General features: G+C 43.2%; 2 protein-coding genes across 4 annotated transcripts; one reads left to right on the forward strand and one right to left on the reverse strand.

Annotated features, from left to right (window-relative positions):
* Positions 1 to 2: 2 nt before the first annotated feature.
* LOC110974964 (transcription intermediary factor 1-alpha-like) lies at positions 3 to 18,348 on the reverse strand. Of its 3 annotated transcripts, XM_087130420.1 has the most exons (13): positions 18,108 to 18,348; positions 17,592 to 17,827; positions 15,541 to 15,740; positions 11,795 to 12,009; positions 8,252 to 8,431; positions 7,023 to 7,972; positions 6,450 to 6,612; positions 5,647 to 5,770; positions 5,296 to 5,492; positions 4,823 to 4,946; positions 4,087 to 4,161; positions 3,623 to 3,775; positions 3 to 2,937 (listed from the first exon to the last, which is right to left on the reverse strand). In XM_087130420.1, exons 2-13 carry the CDS (start codon positions 17,806 to 17,808, stop codon positions 2,704 to 2,706), a joined length of 2,832 nt encoding a protein of 943 aa, XP_086986546.1. In that variant the 5' UTR covers positions 17,809 to 17,827; positions 18,108 to 18,348; the 3' UTR covers positions 3 to 2,703. The 3 variants fall into 3 exon arrangements, with proteins under 3 accessions (XP_086986546.1, XP_086986547.1, XP_086986545.1); XM_087130421.1 differs by lacking the exon at positions 18,108 to 18,348 and having other exon boundaries at positions 5,647 to 5,767; positions 17,592 to 17,936; XM_087130419.1 differs by lacking the exon at positions 18,108 to 18,348 and having other exon boundaries at positions 17,592 to 17,936.
* Positions 18,349 to 18,378: 30 nt separating this feature from the next.
* rpl27a (ribosomal protein L27a) lies at positions 18,379 to 21,865 on the forward strand. Its single transcript, XM_022227053.2, has 4 exons — positions 18,379 to 18,487; positions 19,843 to 19,988; positions 20,472 to 20,643; positions 21,414 to 21,865. Exons 1-4 carry the CDS (start codon positions 18,485 to 18,487, stop codon positions 21,540 to 21,542), a joined length of 450 nt encoding a protein of 149 aa, XP_022082745.1. The 5' UTR covers positions 18,379 to 18,484; the 3' UTR covers positions 21,543 to 21,865.
* The last annotated feature ends 274 nt before the right edge of the window (positions 21,866 to 22,139 follow it).

Consider the following 22,139-nt stretch of genomic DNA (forward strand, 5'->3'; position numbering starts at 1 on the left):
CATTTGCAGACCCAAACTTTTTATTTCAGAAACTACATATTTTCTAAAAATATTTTTCCTTAAGAAAGAAAACTGAACACTGTGAATGAAAATGAAATTTTTCTTTGGGGGAGAGAAGGAATGACCCTATCTTTTGGAATATCTTTCTGGATTGAATTTCACGTGCCTGGCCGTTGTTACAAAACTTGAAACTCTTGGCAGCTAAAGTAGTTTTAGGAATATAAAACAATGAAGCAAAATGGGGAAAGTGTGATTCTACAATACAAAGCATAAGTTGGACTAATTTTTGACCAAAATGCTGGCGACCTTTAAGCGACTGGTCTGAAAAATATAAAACAAAAGATACATGTAGATGTGTAAAGACGAGTGACATCAAGGGTCCATTTCATCAGTCAGCACCGTGTCATTCAATTGAGACCTCTGCTAAAAACCACCATTTGGCAATGGATGGATAAGGAAGAGTCAGGGTGCCAGACACATTTACCTTCTAATTAATGAAAAATTATGGGCAACAAGATCTTCAATTTTGCAGTGGTCGTAAATTTTGAATTTATACAAATTTGTTCCTTTTTGTATTAGAATACGGTACTAATACATTCTTCAGGCAAAGAATTCAAATACTCGGAAAAACTAAGCTCGCTGATTTCTGATGTAACAAACCACAACATCTACAACAATCACTCATATGCTGTGAACAGTCATGGCATGACAACTGTAATTAACATAAGATACATATTCATGACTTCAATAGTCTACCAATGAGACTTGCTCATCCTTTTGAAGCATCAATAGGCAGCCAATCACTTTTTCCTCTGCTGTGCTGATTTGCATTAATTACCTTTCTCTGATTCATATATAATGGCATTGGCAAAGGTTTTATGCACCAATGTGATTTACGGTTTATTCTTTCATAAAAATATATGATGTAGCCCAATTCTGTCCTACTCTACTTGGAAAGAAAGGCTACAGCACCCTTAATTGGTTAAAAAAATGGCTGATGCCAATTTATGACATAAGCCGATGCGTACATGCTACAGTTATACTGCACAATGTAGTTTCCATCTGGTACCAGCCAGCACGCTATCTACAAAATCAAGTGATAAAAGCCAACTTTGGGGGAAATTTCTAAAAATATCGTGGTTGATCGTCATGGAATAAGCAGGGTTGGACTTTATGCCCTGAAACCTAGAATTCTGTGATTTTCTGAGCTGCTTCACTGACTGCGATCTGACCATAGGCCTACATGTATGTACTGACGGTGTTGGACTTTGCTTACATGTACGGTTTCCTGTGGGGTTTCAAATCCGTCATCAACAACTGGTTCCCATCAGAGAGCGCACCAAATGAACAGAGTGATGTAATCAGTACCCAGACTAACTGCAATCGAGCAAACCTTGGCCACCCACAGGTGAAGCAAATAATAGTTCACAGTTTTTACTAGCATTTCTTTACCATTCAATGCACTCCTGTGCTTAGCATGGAGGGTTTGCATGGCTGCCATCTTGCAGACCAGTGATTTTGTTCCACAGGGTATGTGCCATGTTCTGCAGACCAGAAATACTAAAAATCTGCAGCCAGCCCCTCCAAAACTCCGCTAAGCCAGTCCATAATCCTTTCTAAGTTTTACCACACTAAAACTACACAATTGCATTCTGTACACAGATTCTATATTAAGAAAAGAAGCTACGTATTTACAACAGATTTGATTCTTGTCAAAAATATGGACTGCTATTTGAATTTTGTTCTATTTTCACATCAAAATTTAGTCTTTCTCAATCATCTTTAGAAAGGATTCTGAACAAGGTATTTGAAAATCTGCCCTCCAGTCCTTTGCAGAACAAACAAACAAAAACTGTTGCAAAGATGGCGCAGATCTACTTTTAGGCTAAAATCACGAAGAGAAACATGAATTTAAAACGTCATAGCGCGACCATGGAATAAATCTCAGTGGCCTAGAAAGATAAAAAGCAGCCTTTAAAGATACCAGCCGCATTAACAAATGTTACCATGGTTACCCTGTTCTATGAATAGGTTTTCAACCTGCCTGTCCTGGATGAGACAAGGGTCACAATGCTTCGTGTTAGGATGTTTCATTTTGTACTTGCAGAAAAACCTCACCTGACACTGGTTTCAAAGCTGACAGAGGTTTGCCTTATTACACAGGTCATGTAGCTAGTCTTAATTCAAGGCAGCAGTATTGCATGTGAACTCCAGTGACTTGGCTCATATCACAAGTTACAGGAAGCTAACAACAAGGTCAAGTGTGAATGGTTTGGGACATTACTGGCTTGCAAAATTTGACACAGATTGTGCTTAAAGTTTGAAAAAAGCGGCAGGGCTCTTTCCCTATGCACAGCAACGTTATTCAGACTGCCTCATTGCGCACACACTGTACAGTGCAAATTACCGCTACATACATCCACAATTCTGGCAAACCATAAACGCTGTAATTCCGCGCTAGACCTTCACAAAACCTCTGCAGTTCAAGTCAACTGCTTGGTATGAAAAAAGAACCCCATTACTGTCTTGAAGCAAGACTAACAGTTCCTTTAACCCACACTCGTCTGATGTGATAGGGGAAGCCCAGTTGGGGCAGGGCTTGGGAAATACAACCAACATCTTGTCTCCAATCAACCTGGACATTTCTGAAAGTGAGTAGTGGTGATGTTGATGTCATTGTTTTTGTTTAGGCGGGTGGTGTTATCATTTGATGTGCATCGGTGGAGGTGTTGCTATGTGGTGATAGACTTTGTCGGGTTTCCGCTTGCGTCGTCTCTCACCGTCCTCCCCGCTACTGGCGGGGCGGGCCGGCATGGTGAGGGGGGAGTTGTCTTCCACCCTCTCCAGCAGGTGGGTGTAGTCGGGCAGATGTCGCCCCATCAGCTCGTTGAAGCTTCGGTCCAAGGCTGTGGCAGTCCGGCCGATTTCCGATTCCTCCTGTGTGAAAAAATGAGGAAATGAAACAAACGACGGATCTGTTTGAAGTCGCAAGCTGCGATGCGAGACATTCCTATAAAGAGGAAGGCAGGATATTGATCTTCCAGACCTTTATCATGTTTGTCTTGTTCCCTGTAGACCCATTGGCAATAGTAAAACAACTTCACATATTGATAAAAGGGAACAGACAATTTTTCCTTTCAGCCTCAGTTTGGTTACATTACTTTAAATGGTAGAAAAGCAAGATGGCTGCCCCCCATGATAGAGGTCACTCTGGTCTCTGTTCTCACCCACACCCAACTTTTGCAAGATTGAACAGACACCGCAAGCCAGTTTATTGACAAGTTTAACGGGAAATTCGTGTTGCCTTTGTGAAAAAATATCTGTTACTTCTCAAGCACATCAAACATAAATTTCCACTACTCTGGCCTCAAATCAACTGCACTGTACATCTGGTAGCAGCAAAGCACCTGTTATGGAGCCTAATTAAAAGTACTATCCTAAACAACGTCGAGCACATCACGTATATTTTTCCACTGCCGTAGCCCAACACCTACTCCTTATTTACAAATGCAAGTTGCGAACCTTCAGTTTGAAATCCAACAAACCTGTGTCTTTAAAAAAATAGATCTGCACTTTAAAGTACATCAAACGTAATTGTCCACACTCGTGGCCTGATACCTACCCCGTTGTACACGTGGCAGTTACGAATCATCAACTTGAAGTCGTCAACAAACTCTAGAATGGTCTGGTAATGGTTGAAGTGCGAGGTCTGGAGCCTGCTTCGAATTGTGCTCAACTCCATTGGGTGCTGAATAATCTTGTGATAGTTAGGTACCTGATTAGAGAAAACATTGAAAGTAGAAGATACTTTTGTAGCCTTCAATAAACTGACTCATAGTTTATTTGAAATGCTCTTAGGCACTTTTAAACCCAATATTGCTATTTGAAGTATTTACTGTTTAAAGCTGGTTAGTCATTTGTACAAAGCTGGGCTCTGTCCAAGTCTACTGGCTATGGCTATGTGCAATACACATCTACAGGAAGTGACAGCAGCCACTAACCAATGGCTTCCATAGAGGTAAATATTATATCCAGCCACAGTCATAACATTTGGATGTGGTCAGATTTTTATGTGGACTGACTTACCGATCGGCTGACTGGCTCATGGAATGGTATACTATCTTCGCTGCAGTAAACTTCTAAAAGAATTTTCTCACATAGCTGAAAAAGAAAACAATCGGCGGTAACGTGAAGTAAGAAATATCCGGGGACAATCTTTCAAGTTCTGAGGTGAATACCTTGCAATGCTTTTACCCTACCATGAATAACGGTACTCTGCTGTTAGTAAAAGTACTATGCCAAGAAGACAAGTACTATGCCATCAAGACAAGAACTATGCCATCAAGACAAGTGCTGTGCCATCAAGACAAGTGCTGTGCCATCAAGACAAGTGCTTTGCCATCAAGACAAGAACTATGCCACCAAGACAAGTACTATGCCATCAAGACAAGTACTATGCCATCAAGACAAGTGCTTTGCCATCAAGACAAGTACTATGCCATCAAGACAAGAACTATGCCATCAAGACAAGTGCTGTGCCATCAAGACAAGTGCTTTGCCATCAAGACAAGTGCTTTGCCATCAAGACAAGAACTATGCCACCAAGACAAGAACTATGCCAGACAAGAACTTTGCACTCGATGTTGTTGACATACACGTATGTAAGATTATTTCAATATGGTTTGAAGGTGCTGATGGTTACAAATACACCATGCTTGCCGAGCAATACCATTTCGCACTGCACAGTCCTAATTTGCCATGCTATCAAAACCATTCTTTATCATTGACTTAAGAGCCCTCTGCGACCTTTGACCTGACCTACCATCTTTTCCCTCTCTGGTAGTGCTGAACTGATTCGTCGTTTCCGCCCACTATTTGAAGGTGATTGGCTCCTGGGGTTGGCGATGTTGTCCGGCGACTGACAGAGGGTGCACACCCAGGAATCACTGGATGGAAATCGTACAAAAGGAACAATTGACATCAGGAAAAAATATGGCATCGGTATTACTTGAACAGTGAAACCATATGCAGCAAGGTATGAGACGGAGAGAACCCCCCCTGCTTTGTGTTGGTCATTGTCTCGCAGGAATCTGGGGAATTCCTTTCAGACATCTTGGCGGGGGGGATGTGTTAAGTAACAATAGTCTGGAATGTGTATAGGGATTGGACGTGTTCGGGGGGTACCCCTGGGTCTCATTTCTTGCTGGGTATAGGTGAAACACAGTATCAGGGCTCTAGTCTGTCCACTGAAATATTCAGCTCTTCGTCAGGGTTCATTGAATCAATTCATTTTACCTTGGTGTCACTGAGAGAGATGGAATGTGACAATACAGGTGATAGACCCGTGGACAACTATCACAGCAGAGGAGGTCCCCACCGTTGTGACACACGGCGCACCAGTCCTCGTTGGGATCCGAGTTGTGGCCGCGGGGCGACATGTGCTTACCGCCATTCTCTTGGCAGTCATTGAGGTGCGACTGCTGAGGGTATTCCTGCAAATATCCAGGGGATTGGAGATGTTTAGCTATCAATGTCAAATTCAACTGAAGAAGGCAGCATTCAACGCTTTGGACTTTTAAAAGATTGCTTTTTTTGACAAATTTATCGTGGGGTCATGAAACCTTTGAGTAGAATCAACAACTGTACCTCTGAATCCTGAATGCCTGGCTCCTGTTTGATCTTGACGGGAGTGTCGTTTCCCATCATACAACTGCTGCGACTTGACTCGTCTTTGAGGACAGTTTGGTGCGAGTCGGTTAAATCAAGGCTACTAAAAATGAAAGGCACCATCAAATGTTACACATCTTGCAAAGCAACAACACCTGTGTTTTGAAGAGGTACAACATGCCACACTTATTTTCATCCGTGTCCATGATAAGAGATGAGCAGGTATTTATAGAGCTCATTCCTATGACATCCAAACATACCACCCTACCCAATTCAACCCCATCTGAAACAACACAGTTCAACCCAGGTTAACCCAGTCTGGCACCCCAACACACCCCAACCCAATTCCACCCCAGCTGAAACCACACAGCTCAACCCAGGTTAACCCAGTCTGGCACCCCAACACACCCCAACCCTATTCCACCCCAGCTGAAACCACACAGCTCAACCCAGGTTAACCCAGTCTGGCACCCCAACATACCCCAACCCAATTCCACCTCAGCTGAAATCACACAGTTCAACCCAGGTTAACCCAGTCTGGCACCCCAACACACCCCAACTCAATTCCACCTCAGCTGAAACCACACAGCTCAACCCAGGTTAACCCAGTCTGGCACCCCAACATACCCCAACCCAATTCCACCCCAGCTGAAACCACACAGCTCAACCCAGGTTAACCCAGTCTGGCACCCCAACACACCCCAACCCAATTCCACCCCAGCTGAAACCACACAGCTCAACCCAGGTTAACCCAGTCTGGCACCCAACCACAGAGCCCCTACCTATTGCTTGCTGTTCCAGCATGATTGACATCCACTTGGGATGACCCTGATGACAGGCTCTGAGGAGAGAAGTTATTGTTCCTCCGCTGGCCATCCACCACACTGCAGCTTGCTCGACCTTCTCTAGAATTACTGCCTTCTCCTTTGATGCGAGCCCCATTACCTGAAAGTAACCCCCCCCCCGCAAAAAATGACATGAAGTTGCCTTTACAGACCGATCAAATGACAAAGAGGTGAATACAGGGGTGACAACTCACGCACACAAGTGAAGTTTTGAGAATTGTGGATGGAATGTAGTTCACTGCGATATAAAGAACAACTAAAGGGAAATTCTTGACTCGGCGGCTAGTAAACACTAAAACCTCAACTACTTTAAATTCTTCTGAAATCAGCAGATTTTGGAGGATTTTGTAGGATTCAAGAAGACGTAGCCCAACCAATGTTACCTATTAAACATGAGCGGCACCTCCTGAAAGTTTTAAGTACTGAGCAAGAAAGTGACTGATTCCTGATGAATAAATTAATCAAGCTTTGAAAACTTCCTCTGGGGAGTTTGTGTTTTTGCTCACGTACCTTGGGCTTGTTCATCTCCACTGCTTGCAGGGCTCACAAGCAGAGGTGAGCTTGGAGTGTTACTACGGCTAAGGGATACGGACTGTTCCGTGCTGGATCGGGGAGGTAGGATTGGAGGTATGTTGGGGATTGTCTCCGCCGTGTTGATCCCAACTTGAGAGAGCATCTGCTTAGACATCTGATTGATGGTGATGTTGGGGGGAGGGTAGTTGTACTTTTGAGGAGGAGCCGGCCGGAAGGCCATGGCACTGGGACTCTTGGGGAAGATGCGATACGTGGCCTGGTTGGGTAATCTCTGGGGATGGGGACCGATAGAGAGTGGTGGGGGGCCACCTTGGGGCTGCTGGAAGGCTGGGTGGGGGGGTTCCCCTGGGCGGCCCTGGGGACTGTGGTGGTTGGCTTCCAGGCTGTTTTGCCGCCTGTTCATCAGTTGCTGGAGGTTGATCTTCTGCTGTAGCTCTTGCGCCGACAGGGGACGGGAGCCAGGGGAACGCATTCGCCCACCGACTAACAACTCAGGGGGAACCTGCCCACCCTGTGGGTGGGGCCCAGGGAGGTGTGATCCAGATGGGGCGGCCGTGGGTGGCCCTACCCCGCTGTTTCCAGCTTGGAGCGGGTCGTGGACCACTAATGTCCACAGCTGAGAGAAGTTGGGTAAGTTTTGCATGTTGGCCAGGAATTTGATGTCCAGTCCCGCGATTGGCTGTCGTGTGCACATGATGCGTAACAGGAAGACGAGCTGGTGAACTATGACCTTCTGACTGTAGAGCAGGGCGGTGATGTTATCGGAGTGCAGGGCACGCTTGGTAAAGTCTACAGCATGCTCGATGGCCTGCTCCACCCGGTGCACTTCAAGGATCTGCTGGTCAAACATCTTACGCCGGGCATCGCAGACGCCCTTTAAGTCACTTAGAAGTTTCTTGCCTCTCTGAGTAATGTCATTCACCAACCTGTAATTGGTAACGAAAACCACCATCAGTCTACACTGATATTCACAACTGTTACCACACACCAGGGAAGGAATAAGAGGGTGTGACAAATTACATTTACCCCTGAATGCGCACAATCCATTCCCTTTTTCAAATGATTTGCATGTATACAACCACTCCCAATTTTTAACTGAAAGCTTACAAATATTTGCTTTCAGTCAATTTCCAAGCTGAGTGGACCTACACCCAACTTAAAAAAAATTTTGGTGCCTCTCTATTCCTCGGTATCAGCCCCCTGACCTGAAGACGAGGTTGCGAATCTCCTGGGTGACCTGTTCCTCGTTGGTCTGCAATTGCTCCCCCTTGGACAGGATGTGCTTCTTCGTTTGCTGGACGTAGTTCTGTTTCTCCCCAAGCTTCCCCAGCAGGATGCGCAAGGCTGACTTCTGTCGGGTCGCAATCTCCCCAACAAACTGATACCTGGCGTGCAAAAGAATTTGAACAATTCACAGTCAATCTGGCTAAGACTTATTTATTTTCACCAGCAAAACTTATCTTTGTGTACGGTGTAAAATAAAAACCAGAGGCATTTGAGGACCGGTAAACACTGAAGAGGAAACAGAGATACACAGACCTCTCTTAATTCATTGTTGTATCAAGAGATTTCAGAAATGATCTCCTTCCTCAAGGCTTACAGATTGAAGATTCAATTACTGGTTAAATTATGCCCAGTAAATGAAGAGAAGATACTGCTACCGGCAATGATTACAATGCACTGAAGTGTGGGCTTGTCCATGTACATGAATCCATTTTAGTACACAACACTGTCAAAGTAACCAGTCATTCTGAGTGACAGGATGCCAAGTCTTGGCACATAATCCTCTCAGAGACAGCAAGCCTCGTGTTCACGGCCAAGAGGATGGGCTGCATCTTCATCAAAGTCCTTGGAAAGTTTCTGAAGGATTACCAGGCAGAGGTTCACATGCGTTTGTGCTGGCATGATATCTTGTAAGGGTTAGACTGCTTTCCAACTCTTAACTCCCTAGCGACTAGCAACCTGCCACATCCTAGCAAATCCCAACACCATGTAGTAATGAGGGCACAAAAACAGGTGGATTTTGTTATAATGGTATGCCTTATCCCACATAAAACACAGCCACCATACCAGTGCAGTACTCATCCTAAAAGATTCCAACAAACCCTGGTGTAGGAGTTTTGCCTCTTTGGGATTGTTAGGGTTGAGGCAGTGAAAATTGAGTGCTGGTAACATGTACATACAATATACACACCAGTGGGTTACTTGTAAAACCTTGCACAATGCACACACAGAGAAAAGAAGATAAATACCTTCATGTACAATCAGTTTTATAGCCAGCCATATTTTAGAGCAGGACAATCTAGTAATGGCGAACGGAGGGATCAAAGCAACTGGAGTCTCACGGGTCACGGACAGGGGTCCAGGGGCTCTCTTAAGGGGACTCTAGATCACATTTCAGTGACTTTCAAAATTGATTCCGATTTCAATTTTTTTTTTTTAATTCTTCCAGGTAAAAAAATGAAATTTTCACAGCGACTAATGTTTTCTGAGATTTTTAAGGATTTCTGAGCCGGTCAGTGGGCTGTTTCATCAAGCTTAGTGCTGGACGGTAGAACGCTGTGGTGGATATCCCCAACCGGCGTAACTATAACACTGTGTACAATGTGCATGTTGTTTGAAACCTACACCGACAGGATGTGAAAGATTTTACCGGGAATGAAAAAAAAAACAAAAATGCATATGGGCTTGAGGCACATGTAGTGATCTACAGTGAGTAGAACAAACTATCAAAGTACAATATGTACAGCCTAGAATGCCAATTTGATTTAAAATTCCTTTCTTTAGAAAAAACTCCCTAGACAGGTTCAATTTCTGTCACAGGGACACAAAACCAAGTAGTTCAAGATATGTAACTTGAAACTTAAATTTTTCAAATAGTTGACGATAGCGATGCACATGTACATGTACTTCATACGGAGCTATTGGAATGAAATTGCTCAAATCATCTTTCTGTTGCACAGGGACAAAAGGCTTAAATCCAGCCACATTTAAGTACATACTAAGGGGGGACATTTACGGGTTTAAATGTTTAAAATGAAATAAGTTCCGATTCCATTTATCGATTTTCCCAAATGTTTGAATGAAACTGCCCCTTTTAGAGGCTTGATGTTTTGATTGTTGCAATCTGGCATTCATTTCTATTGTAAACGATGCCTGTTACAGACTGTGTTTTCCATTTTGGCATCCGTGTACTTCCCAAGAACAAAAGTGATTTCTAAAACAATAAACATTGCTCGGTTTAGATGCCCCAGCTTTGATCTACATATCTACAATTAATAATGTCTAAAAAATGTCGAAATAATGTATCACTACTTAAAAATCTTGCACAACACAGCCACGTGGTTGGCCAGTTGAAGCAGTATCAATTTACCATCTCTTCCCGTTGGCAGTGAAATGAAACAGAAACCATGACCAAAACCTGGTCTGCAGGCCTGGGTATCCACCACCGAAACAATTTGTTGTTGCAGTTCCGCATGGGAACCCACAGTACATACATGTATCATATTCATACAAATACATGTAGTCATCTTCTTGGGAAGTGACAAATTTTACGTTTCATACAGTGCCCTCGCTGTACAAACGTGTAAATTCATGCCAACTTTTGCTTGCTCTTATAGATATGGGGGTTTGGGGCCGTCTTCTTTCCCAGCAACTCTTGAGTGTGAGAAAATGAAACCAAGCATAACTGTCGTGCGGGCTTTCACTCTTGATAGCCGTCACAAAATGCCTGTTTCGTTTTACAAGTTTCAGGTTCTGCATATATTATACTTGTGTCCTTTACATGTACAGCTCCAGCTACGCTTCCTCAAACAAAAGTCTCACTACCCTGCACTTGTAGCCTGATCCAGTAGTTTAGAGAAAAAAAATCCAAAATTTGATGGGAGTAATTCAAAATGAATCCAACTTCAAATTTCTGTTGAGAGTCTGGCCCGTATTCCAAAACTAGTGCATGGGCATGGGCATGGGCATGTACATGGGCAGTTTAAAAGTGCTTTAAGACATGCCTTTTGTTCTATATGACTTGCATACATTTGAACGATGGCAGAATTTCACACAAGCCTACTGGCATGACTGGCTGTATCTCTATCTTTGTACATACGCAAATATATTCAATGTAGATGTTGGTTCACTACACTTTTATCATGGCCCACAAGTCAAATTGCGAGAATGTCACTTTATTAAAAAACACATTAGAAATATGTATACAAATACGGTGGAATAAAAAAATAAAAAGAAGTTTCGGTTGTGGTCAAAAAATTGTCAAAATACTGCACAAAATATGAAAATAAAAGAAAAATATTTACAAAGGCTGACATCCTACAATTTGATAGCAAGAGGAATAACACGGTACACTTCAGCGACCATGCATTAAACATTACACTAAAACACTCCTGACCATTAAGAGTAAAGAGATTTGTCCAATCTTCAAACGGTCCAAAAGAAAAGTTTTCACTTTACAAGCTGATTTTCACATTTATATTTTCTTTCTCCATTCTATGATTAGATGAGCAGGTGTTCGAGTCATAATTAAGTGTATACTTTGCTCATCCCGGCCATCTTAGAACAGATCCCTTTCCATCCCCTCTCCCTTCCAGCCGTACCGTACCGTACTTGTTAGATCTATTGTCCCCTCAACTTGTAGTCTTTGCTCTTTTGTTCAAGAGTAATAATACCTTTGTTCGATGATGTCATCGGCGCAATAACTAACAGTAATATTAATAACCACCAGCACCAGGAGCGCTTACTTGTGTTCTTTATGCTCCTGAAGTTGGCAATCTCTGCACGTCAATTTCTCACAAGTCTCACAGTACAGCTTGAGTTGCTCCTGTCGATGGACCGAACAAAACAACGGCTTCTGCTCGTTCCGTCCACTGCCGTTACTTCCCTCCCCCGAGGTGCCCGCCACCTCTGACCTCGGCTTGATCACGTGGTCCTTGGTGACGCGTACACGCTGATGAGCCTGAAAGCATAATGCAATAGCTGAGTGCTGAAACACTGCCCAGTGAGTTACAGTACGCTGCCGAAATGCTCTCAATTTCTTTGCTACAAAAAAAAATGGTTTGACTAGCATGATACTAGTTCTTATCATGTTTTCCACAAAATTGATTCTTTTATCTCAGACAGTCTTCCAGTTCGATAAAGAGCAACTTGGCTCTGTATTAACATTTTACAATGCCTGCTGGGAAGTGATAATGCCAGCTGCGTCAACCATGCCCTGGCACCTGGATAAGAGACAGTTTAATCAGTCCTGATTGGTGAAGAGTCTGTGTGCACGTGGCTCCCCATGCAAGCACCAAGTCCATATCAGGAGATTCTTTTGGACAACTATAAAATAAAATGGACGGGGGTGTTCGGGAAAATGAAAGTAAATTCTAGAACAAATGGTTGGAAATCCGTCATACCAGTATGTATGTATTGACTTCTTTTGACTCTCTGACTAAAACAGGTGTATGAATGGGGATGAATTAAGTGCTTGGGCATTAGCCGCGTCCATTCCCTTGAGCCAGTCTAGAGCCGGGCTGCCTGAAATTGGACAAAAAAGCTGGTCCGTGTAACAAAAGACAGTACTTGGAACATAAGACCTGCAGCTGGGAATTGCCAGCATTTTTCGGCTTGTATTTTTCGAAGGTAATCCGGCACTGTTTTTAAACAGTATACCACTGTGTTGGGCATAGCGCGCCCACGGATTAGCACTGCAGACAAAAGTGCTCCAGGGCCCCATTGATTAGCAACACAGCACCGCTTCATGCTAATCCAGACACGTTTGAAAAGACACCACTTGCATTCACTGGAGACAAAGGAAATTATGCAACACCTCACAATTCTGGGCTCTCTTTACAGGGCAGCAGGCCTGGCTCAAATACTCAGGAGTCAATGAAGGTTGCCTGTCAGCTTTGAGTAGCCACCAAACAGTCATTCATGTGGGTGTAAACGTCCATGTTAAATGAAATGATAAATTTTTGAAGAATTTTGTAAACTAAAAATCTTGAAAATCTCCCGTGTGTGTGCCGAGCATTTTTAAAAGCACCCGGCAGTAAGTGGTCAAACACATGTTTAAGATCAGCCAGGCACATCTTTACTTTGTTAATAATGTTTGTTTGGGAAAATGATAAAACGACCTTCATAGAAATGTGTTGAAGGCTACGTGTACAGTACCTCGCACGGAGTGTGGTACTGTTCGTGCTGGCTTGGGGGACAGTAAAACTACATTCATTTTGGCTGCGTAGAAATCTTGTACGACTGATACAGGTCTGCTAAGTTACATGTACAAGTACTGTAAGCATGACGCGTACATGTACATTCATGGAGCCACACAAGAACTGGTCAGTGGATTCCCTCCCTCCTATATGCCGACATTTGCTTACCGTGCAAATAAACCAAAACATTTTGTTAGAAACAAGTGTAGACATGTCTGTTTTTCATGGGGAGTTAGCTTGGTGTAGTTGGCCTTCCACATCTGCATCCTGGGTTCGAACTCCAGCTCAATCCACATGTGGGTTGGGTACTGGGTTTTTGGTGGGTTTTAACCCAGAACACTCCTCTGAGTTTTTCCTCCCACCTCTAAAACTGTAACTGCTTCTCAATATCTCTTCTCTACAGGTTTCCTCAGGCTTGTGAGCTTACAGTACCTAAGGTGCCCAGTTGAGGAATTCTTGGTGTCATTACCAGAAATGAAGTACATATGTGTACATGTACGTGTACAAGTACCAATGCTCATCGACATGTTACATGTACATGAAACTTCTGATCTACATTACAACATAAATGCTCACTGACAGACCTTTTCTGAGTTCAGAAATGATATGGGACACATGTACATGTACGTAGTCATAACACACGACATGAAAAACTGCATGTACATGTACCTGTACGTATCTTTCCATCTGTTTATGTAGAAAAAGAGAGATAGTAAATGTACTGACCATGTATGGATTCGTTTCCATTGTACGGGCATGCTTCAATTGTTTATTTTGTTTTTCATAAGATACGCATCGTGAAACATATCGACCATGTATAGGAGGATGCAACTTGTGCATGACTTCTTGAAAAACAACCAGAGGTGAACACACTTTTGCTATGCAAAGCAATGTAAAATGCATTTATTTTTCACCTCACACTGACCCGAGGTCAAGCAAAATCGCATCCGTGAACCGTAACCCACGTATCATGATATGTATCATATCACGACGGCGTGGTTTTGTTACACTCCTAAATGATCATGAGAATATACCGGTACATGTAGAATAACATTAGTGAACACTGACAGGTGGGAATCACCTGATACCTTCCAAGAACATGTCTTCTAAACAAACTTTAATGTACCAGTATGCTCCACGTTGGTCTCTGCAGCAAGGATCAGACAATATTGGTGTATGCAATTCAAACATTACATGCAAAGTGCTTGCATAAAACGGGAATCACGAATACTGTCAAATCTCTGGGTCGGAGATTGATCTCAACTCCTGACTAGACTGGATCTTAGAGGGTCATTCTGGGTGCTACAAGTGGCCTGATATCATCAGTCCCACCTGTATGGCTTTCATAAAGAATGCCACCTTCTTTTGTTTGGACAAACAAGAGAAACACTCTGACCGACGCTCATCCAGGACAATAAACTGGAAGGTAGTGGAGGTTGGGAACACGTCATTTTTGCAGATTTCTATGGACTGGTGTGCAACAAAATTATCAGCTCTTTCTTCTGACATGTCTGACAGTGTTTGAAGGAGGAAATAACGGAACAAAATTGACACCTTTTGAATGAAATGAGGAAATTTCAAAGTACATGTTGGTAGCGAAAGAGGAATGGAACGTACCGTGTGCTGTGGTTGATTGAAAATGATAAGAATAAGTAAGAAAGGGGAGCAAGGACTCGGGGGAAGCGTGGGTGGGATTGTGCAAAGAGGCGGGCAGACATAAGGAAGCGGTAGGTGGAGTTGGGAGAAAGGCGGACTGAAGTGGGGAAGGGATGGGTGGAGTTAGGGAAGGGATGGGTGGAGTTGAGAACAGGTTGGCAGAGTTGGGGAAGGAGTGGGTGGAGCCAGAGAAGGAGTGGGTGGAGTTAGGCAAGGGGTGGGTGGAGTTGAGAACAGGTCAGCAGAGTTGGGGAAGGGGTGGGTGGAGCCTGAGAAGGAGTGGGTGGAGTTAGGCAAGGGGTGGGTGGAGTTGAGAACAGGTCAGCAGAGTTGGGGAAGGGGTGGGTGGAGTTGAGAACAGGTCAGCAGAGTTGGGGAAGGGGTGGGTGGAGCCAGAGAAGGAGTGGGTGGAGTTAGGGAAGGGGAGGGTGGAGTTGAGAACAGGTCAGCAGAGTTGGGGAAGGGGTGGGTGGAGCCAGAGAAGGAGTGGGTGGAGTTAGGAAAGGGGAGGGTGGAGTTAAGGAAGGGGAAGGTGAAGCTTGGGAAGGGGTGGGTGGAATTAGGGAAGGAGTGGACACAAAATTCTTGCTTGAAGCTGAAAACTGAGACGGAATCGGGATAAGTCCTTCATTATTTACCTGCACACAGGGTTCACAAAGCCACTCCATACAGTCCTGGCAGAATGCTGAGACCTCAGATTGGTCGTCACACAGACAGACACCAGCATCTTTGACACTGGACTCTGCCGAGGTTGCGGAGGCTCCCCCAGTGATAAAGTAGTTGTCAATGATCTCGTTGATATTCCGACAATCTTGGCGGCAGATTGGGCAGCGACAGCCTGAAAGGCAATACAGGCATGACAGGAAGTGAACAATACTGTACGTGAAGCATCCATCAATCTGACAAGCAGTGGCCTACATGTAACTAGGACAGTGTACTCCACAGCCTAAAATTATAGCAGGGCGGCACATGATGTGAGCGTGGAGCACGAAGCCATTGTGGCGTGGGGTTGGGGCCTGCTTAAAGGCTCCGGGAAATTTTGGATTCTAGATGCTCTGTGGTGCTATCTGAGGTATTTCCTGGGCACTTTCTTTAGACTCCTGGAGTCAAATTTGCACGTGTTGAAATGAAGGCAAGATTGGTCATCAAAATCCTACAATTCCGGTGAAATATGGTCAGTCGACCACCTTCTGTATTTGGAAAAACTACAAAATTACTTTCAAAATCTAAGCTTTTAATCTGGACGTTGGGGATCGTCAGAAGTGACAACACTTTTAGTTTTGAGTCGGTTTCACCGGTTCCAAATAGCGATTTTTTTTCTTGTAAAATATCAGGCAGAGCCATTGTAGCAAGCTGGTTTTCTTATTAAGAACTTCTTGATTTGAAGAAAATTAGTTCATAAATAACAATTTCAGTGCATTAACAAGTAAAAGTTAAGTAAGTTTTGAGCCAAGTTTTTCAGCTGTACTGCGAGCAATCAGCAAAGATCCCTCGCACTGCACAGTTGACGAACCCATTACGTCACATACGCGTACATTTCTGTTATGCAACATACTGTACGTGCGTGCACTTACAGTGTGATCCACATCTAGGAAAAAGATGCATTTAGTTTTTGGCCAATTTACAAAAAACAGAAACTCCAAAAGTCATTTTGCTTAAACATACATGTACATTAGATGTAAACGTTTATAGGACAGTTACACTGTAAGTAAGAAACAAGTATTTGGAATCACATGTACAGAATGACTTTTCACCAAGGGGGCCACCCAGGGATGCACACATTTTCAAAAGGAGGCACCACATGAAAATTAACTGCAGCTACATTTTGTACACGTACATTTCAATGGAGACTATTGACAGATTTCAATGGGCGGATGGGCACCCAGGGGAGGGGGCACAGGCATCCACTGGTGGGGGGGAAAAAGAATGCCCCTGGGTAGTTTAAGCTACTGTCTACAAGACTCATGAGAAAATGATTTTCTTTTGTCACGTTCAGTGATGATTGTCAGTTTGTTATGATGGCCAGCCATTTTGCTAAGTCATGCAATTAGCCCACTTCCCATTCCGTCGCCATGTTAATTTTAGTGCCCCCGCCCGACTAAGTGAACAAAGCCAGAGGGGACCAATTTGTCTACAACAATAACAATTGTCAGCATCCATTTGCCAAACGTTACACAACGTTCATGACGTTGTTGTCATGAATTTCTTCTCCTCTGTTACATGCACATGTAAGTCTCCTGAGCTTGTGTGATACGTGAAAAAGGCTTTCTGATGCTGGCTGCAAAAAAAAAAGTGACACGTGGACGCAGTAGCATATGGGGAAAATGACTGACCTCTACTAAACTGCCCGGGCATGGCAGGGTGAAGTTGTTACATGTACATTGCTTTTCACGTTTCGGGCTTCACGATACTCGACAGGCTTTTGCCCTTTTCATTTTGAAATGTTAGCTTTGACTCATTGCAAACATTCATCATGTTCATGACATTTTAAAAGGGCAAACGTCTGTCGAGCATGTCAAGTGTTTTTTGTCTAAATGATAACAAGGATAATTAATTGTGACAAAAAATACCATTTTACTTTGCTGCTTGTCATGCATGTCATGCTTGTTTAGAACCGAAAACAATCAGCCAGATACATGACTGAGATGCATATAATATTTTTGAAATCTTAAAGCGTGCAATTCCTTACCTTGTTTCTCAGCATTGGTGACATTCAGAACGCACTGCTTGCAAACGGTGTGCAGACACGGCATCAATTTTGGCTCGCGGGTTAGTAAGTCACCGTTGCACACTTTGCAGACGGTTCCGAAAGACCAATCTTCCTCTGCAGGCTTTTGTGGTTCCTCTTTTTCCTTCGCCAGCTCCGGAGTCTTAGCCTCCGGAGTTGGAGTATCGGACTGTTCCATCCCGAAATGGCGGTAAATTCTGGGACAAAAGCAAGCAGAGCTAGCTAAGCGATAGACATGATGTTAGAAGCAGTCATTTTTCGCATAAGAGACTACTCTTTCTTTAAAGCGGGAAGGGCGCCATCTTTGATATTACTTTCTTTTTATTTCCCACGCACAAGGGTCGTAAACCGCTGAACGTCTGTTCAGCAGCATTTAGGGAGGAAGACTACGTTTTAGGATTTTAAAGAACACTTAAACTCTTTCAAAATAACAGCAACCATTGAAATATCTAATTAACGGTAAAAATATATCCTCACCTTTTCTTGCTTGTCAACTCTTTGACCCAGATTCCTCGTAGGAAGTTTGATAATATTTTGAGTTGATCGTTCCCTGTGTGGCCCTAGTGAGCTTTTCGTAGAGAATTAAAATGGAATGATAAAGGTTACTTTAGACCCTCCTTTTCAGGTTTAATGAAAAAATCTACAGTTTATACTCTTGACGTTCATGAAATGACATACAAAATAATGCAGATTAACAATCTTTCATTTTAAATTCTGTTTTCGGTAATTTAATGGTGCACGTAAAACCACAGGCTTCCTTTCAACCTCGTTCTTTTGTTTCAAGAAAGACGGTGATCTCATTTGTTCTCGTGAAATATCGTAGAAAGCGGTCTTTCGTTCGCCATCTATCCAACATGGTGGGTCTTCATCCAAAACCAACTTGACAAAAATCTGTAATCATCCGTAAAAGGACAGTGTAATTTGTCTCCAACTATCCTTAGTTCAAAGCTTGGACAGTATCGAATACAAATGTCTAAAATTTGTGGTGATCTTCCCATCGGTTGCCTTACAAATTTATGTGCTTTGCATACGTACATATGGGTCTGTCCACCCTAATGGATACATTTGCACATAACCAAAATCATCTCTTTCTTTAACAGTGCTGAGAGTCAAGAAATGAACTTTAACAATTTTACTGATATATGTATAATTGTGGAGATATTGTTTACACAGTTAAATAGGATTTGGTTGTTTATTGTTGAAATAATCAGGACCTTGATAAAAACGTCCAGCTTATATTAATTAGGGGGCTATATTTAGGTTCTGGTGGGACAAGCACATAACTGTTTTCAGGTAATCTAAAATACTACTCTCATAGAGAAAAGCACTTCATCTGTTAAAACATATGTACTACAGGTATAACATTTGAGAAATGTGTCAAAACCTATGGCTTTTTATTTCTTTAGTTAGGTTATCTTACACCGGAAGTTGAGGATAGCTAATAAAGGAATAACGTACGTCACAGTGTCTGTCCACAGAGTGACAAACATTACTTATTTAGAAAAACTTACATAGTGTTCATTTTAGCTGAAGTTTAGTAGTCTTTTTGACAAAAATTATTTTAAAACTGAAAACAAACAAGTCTGGTTTGTGAATAATTCTGTTTTCATGCTCTAATTCAAACACCAGAAAAATGTCTAACGTTACATCTTCAAGAATGAATTTCTATAATTTCTTAAATACTGCTCAATTAAAGTGGAGAAATTTGGAGGATTCAGGGTATATCGCAAAAGTGCATGGCTGATTTCAAAGGATACCATACATGAAGGTCGTGGATTAGACCTTATGTTTGTGCTTAGTCAAGCACAAATTCAGCCAGATATTTCTTTTGAATCAACTGCACAGCTCAAGAGTGCCATTCGCACCGCCTCAACATAATGACAGGAATTGCTGGAGGCTTTTGAAGGATTTGGGCAGTTTGGCACACCTCCAAATGACATTTTCAAGAAATTTTAAACGATTTTGGAGGATTTGGGCTGAATGCAATTTTCCCATGTTGAAAATCTGAGGATTACGAGAATTCAGGATGGTTCCTAGTAAGAGGCCAAGGGGTTAGGGTTAATCGGTTTATCGTCATTCAGCAGTTTCCATGTTTATACTGTCAACATGGAACCATCAGGACCATCACTTACATTTATAGAAATACAAAGCTTTGTTGTGATCCCTTCCTCAACCCTAGTAAACTCTGTTCTTGTTTTCTCTTCACCTGCAGTCGGTGTTGAAGCATCGCAAGAAGACAAGAAAGCTCCGTGGTCATGTCAGTCACGGCCACGGGCGCATCGGCAAGCACCGCAAACACCCCGGTGGCCGTGGCAATGCTGGTGGGCAGCACCACCACAGGATCAACTTTGACAAATAGTAAGCCGTAACATTCAGTGGGATCTTGAGAGGGCTTCCGAAGGGTCATATTGTTGAGGGAATGCGGCTCTCTGCGACTGTTGGAGTAAAGTCCACTCTCAGTCCCAGCAAGTCAACCACAAGTCATATAGTGTCAGGTCACTCGCTAGTCAAGTAACTTTGACAGTGCTATTCCTTTTTCATTGTTCACCCCGTTACTTTTGACTAGACTTGTAAAAGGACTTCTGGAAGACATTACAAGATGTGTTTTTACCTTGCCATGTACTGCTCACTTCAACAGCAGTGCGAACATGTAGTACATGTAGTTGTTTGAATCTTTTGGGTAGAAATCCTTCCGTTTAGAAGTGCTCACTGCTGAGGAGCATTGTCATGTCCAAGGTACAGATCTTAAGATTGTTAGTTACTGAAAACTGCCCAAATTGACAAAAATGGGTCCTTTGAATTCATAGCACATCTCTCATACCCCTTCCTGCATGCCCACAGCCATCCAGGTTATTTTGGAAAGGTTGGAATGAGGCACTTCCATCTGACACGCAACAAGTACTTCAAGCCAGCCATCAACGTGGACAAGATTTGGTCGCTGGTCAGCGAACAGACCCGAACGCACTACGCCAAGAACACAGAAAAGGCACCCATCATCGATGTCGTTCAAGCGGTGAGTAGAACTTCTTAATCTTGGCCCCTTGGTGCCATCTGAGGCCGTATTTCCACTGTCCCCAGATGTACTTTGGAAAGAAATGTGAAGCTTCGTTCACAAGTATTAAAGATTTGGGTATAAAAATGTGGGCTGGAAATTTCGAACAAGCAAAACTATCCCAAAATTCGTTCTGGTTTGTCCACTGGACAGGTGGCTTGATGAGACACCTTCCAGTTAGTACAGTGTGTATCAGCACAAACGGGATCTGTCCGTTCCACGGAACACTAGCCTTCAATTATATTTGCAGAGTCAGTTAAGTTCTGCAGGATTTTAGGAATTAAGCCAGCCCCCCACAATTGGTTGCCTTTATTTTTTTCACGCGCATTTATGTAAAATAAGCTATTCAAAATGACCTTTGCCGTGTCCAATGCCAACCCACCAGCTCTGGTTGAAACATCAGTCGTAAGGTTCAGTTGAATTCGACATGACGCCATGAGAAAACAGAATCTCGTATTGGGATTAGGGTTAATCTGTAATAGATGGGGCAGTCATGGAATTGCAGAGCTGAAAATTTGCTAAGCAGACACAGGTTCCTGGCCTAAACGCCGTCGTTGTTGATTGTCCATGGAGTACTTTCTCAGCTGACTTGTGCTGATTAAAAGAATTCTCTGTGAAATTTGGCTGAGTTCATTCAGAAGTGTAACTTTTGCTGCTAGATTGATGCCGAATCATATCTTTAGGAAGATACTGGTAGTCTGATTTGGAAGATTTGCATACTTGGTTTCCAGGGCTACTACAAAGTCTTGGGTAAGGGTCTTCTGCCCAAGCAGCCCGTCATCGTCAAAGCCAAGTTCTTCAGCCGCGTTGCCGAGGTCAAGATCAAGAAAGCAGGGGGCTGCTGCGTGCTTGTCGCTTGAAGAGGTCAGGGGCCGTGGTCATCACATAGAGCTGCTGAGGGGACATCCATCATAACATGGAATGAAGTGGTCAGGCTTTACCCAACGTGGCCCGCTACTTCATCAAAACTTGCAAATTTGTTTGTGTGTTTTTTTTTATTGTGAGCTGCAGACCAGCCGTCTATTTTCTGTTCCTGTTGATATCCCTATATGGGACGCTAACTGGGCAAGACGGGCCAAGGATTTGATGATACGTTGCTGGTTTGATGTTCTCTCAGTTTCCACAACATTGGATTTCTCAGAGCTGTGTTAAGTTGGATAATAAAAGGAATTATGTAAACACAGTTGTAGTTTTTGTCATGTGCTTCATTTTTGTGAGCGTTAAGATTGGAAAGTGAAAGGTTAAAGGCGCTTTGTTTTGCGAGGGATCCCTAAGCTGGTAGCGCGCATGCGTGCGCGTGCCATTTTCTTTCCAATTCCAATTCTAACTAGCGCCCCCTGGGCACCTCTTGAGATGCGTGAATAGATGTGAAACATTTTCTACTTGCGCGGCGGTGATGCGCAAACAGCAAGGCGCTTCAACTGATGTGACAAGACTGAAGTAAAAGAGACAGTCGC

The sequence above is a fragment of the Acanthaster planci genome, linkage group LG20 (assembly GCF_054643075.1).
Source record: "Acanthaster planci isolate LZ-2023a linkage group LG20, COTS_SCS, whole genome shotgun sequence".
Classification (NCBI taxonomy): Eukaryota; Metazoa; Echinodermata; class Asteroidea; order Valvatida; family Acanthasteridae; genus Acanthaster; species Acanthaster planci.